The 9,139-nt window shown below is 37.5% G+C and overlaps 1 protein-coding gene across 1 annotated transcript; it reads left to right on the forward strand.

The window, feature by feature from the left end:
• Positions 1–6,889: 6,889 nt before the first annotated feature.
• Positions 6,890–9,139, forward strand: LOC117628940. The gene has a single exon (XM_034361483.1). The coding sequence runs from the start codon at positions 6,890–6,892 to the stop codon at positions 9,137–9,139; it is 2,250 nt and encodes a 749-aa protein (XP_034217374.1).

Consider the following 9,139-nt stretch of genomic DNA (forward strand, 5'->3'; position numbering starts at 1 on the left):
GACCGATCCACAGGAGGGACCTTCAAAAGGTTCAGCTAGCTCGGACCAGCAGTGAGTGGACTTTTCTTTTCTAAACGATTTTTATAATTAAATTTCATATTTGATCTTGAATAAGTGTTATTGCATGTTTTCCGAGCATAAATTGTATCGTGAAATGTCTTTATTTCTATACTGCTTAGTTGATCAGCAAACTTGAGATTTATATTACAGAAATAGCAGTTTAGCTCAGATTTATCAGATTACGGAGAATTATCAGATTTTTCTAAAATAGTTATTTTAAGACAACCATGTACCCGATTTCGGTGATTACCCTCAGATGGACCGATGTCTACGGACATCCAGTCTATTTATTGTTCTGTCAGTGCACTTGACATTGCCTCACGAGTTTCGGGGACGCTCGGACCGTGAGTGCCAGGATTTGCGGCTCGGCAGACTTGGTGTCCCGAGACCTGCCAGGATTTGCGGCTCGGCTGATTTTGTGTCCCCAAGACCTGCCAGGATTGCGGATCAGGCTGACTATGGTCCCCTGAATCCTGCCAGAGCGGCTCGAGTCGACTTTGTGTCATCGAGACCTGCCGGCGGATCAGGCTGACTATAGTCCCCTGAATCCTGCCAGTTTGCGGCTCGGATAGACTATGTGTCGCCGAGACCTGCCAGGGGATTTGACGGATTTTACAGGGGTACAATTAGGTGGTAGTTTTAAAGGAATTTGAGCACTTTTATGCAGCTATTGCTTTCAGTCATTTTATACCAGTTTCCTCGATATTCATGCATGTTTTATATCTTCATATAATTGTTCAGTTATACGAATGTATATATATATTTAGATGAATACCTTATATTTAAATACAATTGAACTTTAGCTATACAGTTGAACTTTATTATGCTTATAAACTGTTTCAAGAACATTACTTTTGTCCACTCACACTTTCAATCTTGTTTTTCGCCCCCAGGCCGTAGAAGTGGAAAGGAATCCACCACGGGCCATCCCTAGCTTCCGCGCCACCAAGAAACGTAGGATTTTATTGTAAAAGTTCTTGAAATCTTGTAAATTATTAGAAAATGCTCTGATATCTAGTTTTAATGGGAAACTTGAACTAGTGAATGCTTGGTTGTTTTCTTCTGGCAGTTGGTGGAAAGTTATTTGTTTGTTTAACAGGTGGAAGATTTTGGGTGTAAATGTAGCGAGAAGGGTAAAAAGGTCATTGGTGCCCGACATTCGCCAGGTGTCGGCCACGCACAGGATCCAGCTCGAATTCCAAAGTGGAATTGGGATCGGGTCCTGTCATGATTGGTAGCATCGACTGCATGCACTAGCAATGAAAGAATTGCCTAACTGCCTGGCAAGGTGATTACGGAAATAGAAAATGCCAAAAAAGTATCATCCTTGAAGCCGTTGCTGGCTTCGACACATGGGTTTGGCATGCCTTTTTTAGAGTTGTAGGATCCCAAAATGACCTCAACTTGCTAGGTCAATCCCCAGTCTTCAATGATGTATTGAGAGGTCAGGGCCCCAATATCACCTATCAAGTCAACAATACAGTGTACCAGACGGGGTATTATCTAGCTGAAGGCATCTACCCGAGGTGGACCACTTTTGTCAAATCCATTCCGAATCCCCGATCCTAGAAGCAAAAATTATTTGCTACCTATCAAGAGGGATACAGGAAAGATGTCGAAAAGTGTTTTGGCATCCTTCAAGCTCGGTGGTTGATTATTCGAGGTGCGGCTCGTATGTTTGATGAGGAGATCCTCAGAAGCATTATGATGACTTGCATCATCCTCCATAATATGATTGTGAAGGATGAGTACGATTATGATGCTTTATATGTCTACGAACCGGATCCAATGAACACGGCCTTGACACAGATTTATGAAAGGCCCATGTGGCCAGTGGAGAACCATTTGAGTCGGAACCGTTGGTGAGGGATGGTCATTTCATGACCCGGATGATAGATCGATATACAGAGATGCAATTTTCGTATATTCATGAAAGACGTCAAGTTGACTTGATGGAGCATCTATGGGAGGTGAAAGGCAATGAAGATGAAAGATGGAGCATAGATGCTTTTGTTATGTTTTATTTAGTTATGGTTTGGTTGTGTTGTTTATTTATTTATTATGGTTTGGTTGTTGTTTGTTATTATTATTATGCCTTGTTTGTAGATTTTTTTTATTTTAATTATGTTTTGTTTGATGTATGGAATATGTTGAATAAAAAGGTATTTTATTGAATACTTTGTTTATTAAATAAAGAAATCCAATACAAGTCATTAAGAATTACTACTACTAAAATAAAATACATAAATTACAACAACTTTAATAGAAAACATGAAAAATACAAATACATAAAAGGTATGCTAACTAATTTAATGGTTTCCATCATTTAACCAATCCTTGTTGCTAGGCCCATCATCCCGGAAAAGTCTTCTTCTCATAACATCCCTTCGTTCTAGCTTCCAAAATTGTTTTGTTTTAGGGGACATATGACTTGTATCCATCGCCATGGTTTCCCGATCCGTCTTGTCCATATCTTTTTTGTGCAAATACTCCCTTTCTCGTGCATACTCAGCTTGAAGGGCCAACTCGTTATCTTGGCGTTTTTGCTCCATTTCAATTCTTATGCCGTTTTGCCTTGCAATTTCCTCCAAAAACTTTGAATTATTATTGCTTGAATTACCCGCTTTCTTTGCCTTCGCGGCCTTTCGGCCAATGGGCCTCGGCTCCTTTTCGATGGGTGAGTCTTGACTCATAGGGGAATCGAGAGGTGAATCCGATGTCATTGAATCACGGAGTGGCGTCTCGTTTAACACAACGGCGGGATCCGTCGGAATAATTATGAAGCGTTTGCAATATTTCACCACCTCCCAACATTCATGATGGTTGAAACTTTTTTTGCCACCCCCGGTTGCACCGAACCACATTTGTGCTTGAATCATCTATTTAACAAAAAAAATGGAAATGCAATAAATATTTAAAATATATTGGATATGCAAGTAACAAAAAAAAATAATAATGGAAATGCAATTAACCTTACAAATAAATTAGAAGTGCAAGAAAATTAAGAAACAATTGGAAATGCAAGAAATATTAACAACATATTGAAAATGCAAGAAATATTAACAAAATATTGAAAATGCAAGAAATATGAACAAAATATTTAAAATGCAAGAAATATTAATAAAATATTAAAAATGCAAGAAATATGAACAAAATATTGAAAATGCAAGAAATATTAACAAAATATTGAAAATGCAAGAAATTTTAACAAAATATTTAAAATGCAAGAAATATTAACAAAATATTTAAAATGCAATAAATATTAACAAAATATTGAAAATGCAAGAAATTTTAACAAAATATTTAAAATGCAATAAATATTAACAAAATATTGAAAATGCAAGAAATATTAACAAAATATTTAAAATGCAAGAAATATTAACAAAATATTGAAAATGCAATAAATATTAACAAAATATATATATTAGGAGATTAAACTTAATAAAATAAAAATTATAAAATACTTACCTCGTTAGTACGATTTTCCCCTCTTCTATAGTTGTCCATCGCTTTTGCCCGGGCATCTCTCCATTTTCCCAAATCTTTATTGAGAATTTTTCACCTACTAGATAATGTCATCTCCGTACGAGTAGACCCCGGAATTTTTTCACAAAATTCGGCATGAATTTTTTTCCACATATGAAAAAATTTCATCTCATTGCCAGACACGGGACAATGACAAATTTGGAGCCAAGCCTCACACAAGGAAACATCTTCCATGGTGCTCCAAGCCCCTCCGGTTTCGATAGAAGAAGCCATAAAAATATGAAATCAAAATACAAGGTGAAAAAGAGGAAAATGCTGAGCAAAGAGTGAATAATAGTATAAGTATAATGAAATGTATGAGGATTTGTATTGAAAGTGAAGGGTAATGATAGGTATTTATAGAAAAAAAAAATCTGAATTTTTTAGAATTTTTTAAAAGTAATTTCGAATTTTTTTTCATAATTTTATTGCCCAAAAAATGCCAGCCGTTGGATTGGATTCAGATATGCTGATCGGAGGCTAGGGGCGAGACACATGGCATCTTCCCGTTGGAGCTGGCGTCGCGCGCACACGCCAACGGTAAAAAAAATTTGAACGCGCTCGCTGATGTCATCATGACGCCAGCTCTAACGTCAGCCCCTGCGGGCTTCACCTCGGGCTGAACTCGCCTTCGGGCTGGCCCGAGTTGGTGGGACCCACTCCCCTCTGGCCTGGGCTGACAGCTGGAACTATTTTTTTCCCCCCTAGCCTTGGGCTCAGCTGCCCGTTGGACTTGTTCTAAGTGGGTAATAAAGGTATTTCATTTAACTAATTAAATTAAAAAATGTAATAGCTGTCAGTTTTGGGTTTATTTTAGGTGTGTTTCTATGTTTTAAATAGTGTAGGGTATATTTATAGTTTCATGTATAGAAATGGGTGTTTCACTAATTTTGTAAAAAAAGAATTACCATGCTGCACTACCAATAGGCCATCAATTGCTAACACAATTATTATCTAAACAATAAATATATCCAAAGCTTTTCTCACTTTGATTTTGATTTTCCATTTGCCTTCATTTGGAATGGATGAAGAAGCGTATGAGATTGCATTCATTTATTGTAGTGAATTGTATTATTTTATTATGCAGAATATTGTTTCAAATGCATGTTCGCCTTTAAATTGGTATTCTCTTTGTGGTTTCATTAAATTATCATATTTCTTTGGGCACTTCTTTGTCTCTGTGATTCTTATTCTTCATTGTCAAGTAAACATTTTATGTATGATTATCTTGGTAGTGACCTATTATTTCTTCGTTTAGCATTTTCAACTATTTAAGAATTTTAACTATGTTTATATGAAGATGCTGATACTTCCTTACAATCATATGACAAATCAATAATAGTCTTTAATTTTCTGAAATTGATTCAATGGCAGCAAAGGAAGATTGATGTAACAATTAGCAGGGACAGGGAGCTGCTGTAGGATTCTATGCAATGAAGTGCTTCCACTACTTCAACAACAAAATAAAGGAGGTGGGAACAAATATTGGCTACAAAATTGAAAGATTGGCTTTTTTTTCTTCACGCGTGCTAAGCACGACGTACAATTTTTCTAATTTTTTTTTTTTCAATTGTATTGTTTTATATAAATCGTGCCTAGCGCGCGTAAAGGGAAAAAAAACCATCCACACACGTGCAGGGATGCTAGTTAAAATTAAATAAGCGACAAAGATTACTCCAAATGCATGAAAATGCAGACATCTTAAATCTTGGTGGTGTGTTGGTAAAAATCTGACGCGGGATCCATGTAGTGAATGAGGCAGCAAGTTCTGACTTTGGTTTGGCTTTTGGAGGAAGTCATGTGTTGATCTTGCAGAGCAAGGTGTAGGCTTGGCTTGTAGAGGAAGCCATGTTAATATCCAGCAGCTGAGAGGCTTGTGCATCCAAGCAGTGTGTGCTGCTGTGTGTCAAACCAGAGAGGGAGTTGAGAGGCTTACGGCAAATATAAGTGGGAGTGGGCTGCTTGTGAGATGCAAGCAAGCAGTCCCACGAACTCCAGGAAAATCAAGAGGGGTTTCTCTTGGGTTCACTTGAGTATCAAGTGAGAAGCAACAACTCAGGTTGTGTGTGTATTCTTTACATACAAGGGAGTTGTGGTGTGAGAGTATGGTGTTCATGAATATTTATCTCCGAATCCCCGATTTTTTTTTTCTTTCAAAAATATTTATCCTACATTATAACACTAATTTCACCTTAAACTATCAATTGGCACAAACTCAGGAACTAATTATTATTAAACCGGAGGTTAGATAAAATAGAGTACGAGAATTGTCTAAAGATTGAACAGAAGCAATTCTAAACATAAAATCCAAATGGTTGTTATTTCAATGACGATTTCAAGGTTTTCATTCATGAATTGAACCAAAGATAGGTATTAACATGAGAGATGTTTATTCATTTATTTGGCCGACAATAACTTTCAGTTTATTATTCTATTCTAATTCTCTCACTCTTACTCATTATGGCTGTTTAAATCAAATCTTATACAAGACAACCATGCTTTGTTTGTGGCGGAAAGCATGCAAACATGAACGATTAAATTAGATTACTTTATTATAAACTAACTCGTATTTTAGTGATATTTTTATTCTAAATGTTAGAAGAGGTTTTACATACAACAAATTATTTTGAATTTTGTTATCGACGGTCTTTTTACGTATATCTATTAGAGATGTGGTAAATATTCAAATTGTTAATTAATATATCAATTTGATATAATGTGTTTGAAAATTTAGTGCCTCTATCATGATTCATAAGCAATTTTTTAAAACTGTCGTCCACCAATATTACAACAAGTGAACTAGTAATACAAGATGTGGCAATATTACGTTCACAAACACAAACTTCCACTCTATCGTTACATTACACACCTAATACCTATATAATACACGAGTGTATTTTAAGGAACTATATGATAAGAAGGACGAGATACAGACAAATTATTACTAAAACAAAGCCTAAACTGCTCCACTGGACTCCCATGATCAGTAAGCAACAAAAAGAGTTAACCTGCTCAGGCTGCTCTAAATAGAAAAATCCAACAACAACAAAAACAAAAAATATACTCAAATTCATCCAACATTCTTCCATACACAAGTCAAACATTAAAGAAGGAATGTAACAGTGTCAACATGTTAAAGTATTTAAAACCAGGAAGACTTGAATTTCTTGATCAGATAACACATTCAGCAGAAGAATCAGAACGAAAAGCTCTCTCCCAGGAGAAAATATATATCACCTGAGAAGACAAATATATATATATATATATATATATATATATATATATATATATGGGAGGCTGTGACATGAATGGTCTCCTGCATGAGGAGAAGTTTAGTACACCAATGCCTTGGATTGGCATGTATGTAGCAGCAGCATCCTTTGCCTGCCTAATTGCAATGGCAGCAGATATAATCCTCGGCTTCCGGCATCATAAACTCTGGTTCCCTTGCAAGTTCTTCTCCATCAATGCCACTTCTCTGACCTTGATAGGTGTGGCAATGAAATTGTCAGTGGATCTAAACACTCCCATGCCCAACCGCCACGATCAGCTCGCAAAGCTCAGCAGCTCTGTCTTGATCTGCACAGCAATGGGAAACTCCATGCCTTCTCTTGGAGCCATGGAGAATGAAGAGATGTTCATGAATGTAATTGCTTTGGGAATTTTAGTCATTACCCTTATTGTCAATATCTGCATCCAATTAGCCACTGGAGCAATCTTTGTGTTCTGGAAGGAGCATGCTTCAATTATGTTCATCATGCTTGTTTTGCTCCTCATGTTGATTTTTTCTGCTTTATCTGTTCCTACCAACAAAAGTTATTTAGAAAAAGGGTACAAGAAAAGGTACCAGTTGTCTCATGAAGAACGCAAAAATGAAAGTTTCAGAAGAGAGGTCTACAGACTCAAGGAGACATTGACTAAACTCTGGGTGATGGCTCACACCTCTAGCCCCCAATTTGTGATGGGCCGTTCGGTGACATGCACTGCTTCTGGAGCTTTCTGTCTTTTTGGTGCCATGATTTTGGCAGAAGCCATGCTTAGAACATACTTAATGCCCTGGTCGATAAAGTTTTGCGCCGGCGAATCAGACTACAAATTGACAACCGCTTTGATCCTATTTACACAGGCTATTGCAGTAGGAGTTGGTACCATTGCTCCAGCATTTAGATGGTTCATGGCGATAAATTTCAAGTGCCCGATAAGAGGAAACGTGAGCTACAAAAAGGAATTTGAAATTGAAAGGTACTGGATTCAGGGACTGATGGAGTTGCAGAAGTGTCCATTAAACTTTAGAATCCAAAACAGGCACTGCAGGAAACTTGCTCATCAAACAAGGAACAAGCTCTTGGACTTATGTATTGCAATGCAGAAGGGGATTGTCCTATTGAGTAAAGTGATCCGATTCATTTCCATTTTCTTTGTAAGTCGGCTCTTTTTACTCCACGACATCTTCAAACAGTGGAAGATCAAGAAGTTTGAATTCGACACTGGACCAGAGTTACAGCAAAACCAAAGGCAAGATCTTAGCGATTACGTTTTGTATCTTCAAGGTGAGGATGCATTGGTTCATTTCATGATGAATACAAATTGCGATGCTACTAATCATTGGATTCAGAAAGGAAAGAAAGAAGAGCCCAAATATCTCATTAAGCTCTTGGAGAACTCAACAGCCTCACAAGGATTCAAAGGAGTGGCAGAGTTTGACAGTGACCAAGTTCCCTCTCTAGATTGTGAAGAGCCTCCAAATTGTTGGGCTCTTCCTGTTGTGACACTAACAAGTATTGCTGTTGCACTTCCAAACATCAGCAGTGGTTCAATGAAAAATCTGATATACGGCGTAAACGAGGGGCTCACGTACATGAGCCTCATTGAGAAGCAGCTGGATAGCAAAGGAGATCTTGCCAACATCAGAAAGGCAGCAGATATTGTGTGGCTAAAAGTTGATCTATATCACACATGGCTAGATGTGGATCTTGGGAAAGTGTCACTTCAGGGAAAGAGCCCAAAGGAAATACTTGAAGGACTTTCAGAAACAGCAAAATCCATATTTGAAGAATCTAAAAAGAAGCAAATTAGTAAAAAAAATTGCTTAAGAGATAGCCCCTCAAAATGGTCAATCAAGGAATTGGCTGCTCATTCCATGTACCGAGTATGCCAAACCCTTCTGCTAAATTGTGAAGACAGCAGCAGAAACGAGACAGATGAAAGATTATTTGAGGCCTTGGTTGTCATGATCTCTGACATAATGGGTTCATGTATCACTAATTTACCGCAATCTGTGGCCATCAGGTGTCTCAACAGCAAAATCGAAAAGAGGGAGGAAAGTGTGAGGGATGCAGTTTACATTCTTGGTAAAACTGAGAAGATTTTTAGCATTGTGGACAAGGGAATTCCTTCAAGTTTGGATCAACACCAAATGGAAAACATTGATGAGTGGCGTTTGTTACACAAACCCAAGATCCCTTTGGTGGCCTGCACTTCATTTCTAATATCAGAGAGTGACAAAGCCTCTTCTGCAGGTACAAGTGATCATTTCTACCTTACCATGGACTGA

Source organism: Prunus dulcis, chromosome 5, assembly GCF_902201215.1.
Source record: "Prunus dulcis chromosome 5, ALMONDv2, whole genome shotgun sequence".
Classification (NCBI taxonomy): domain Eukaryota; kingdom Viridiplantae; phylum Streptophyta; class Magnoliopsida; order Rosales; family Rosaceae; genus Prunus; species Prunus dulcis.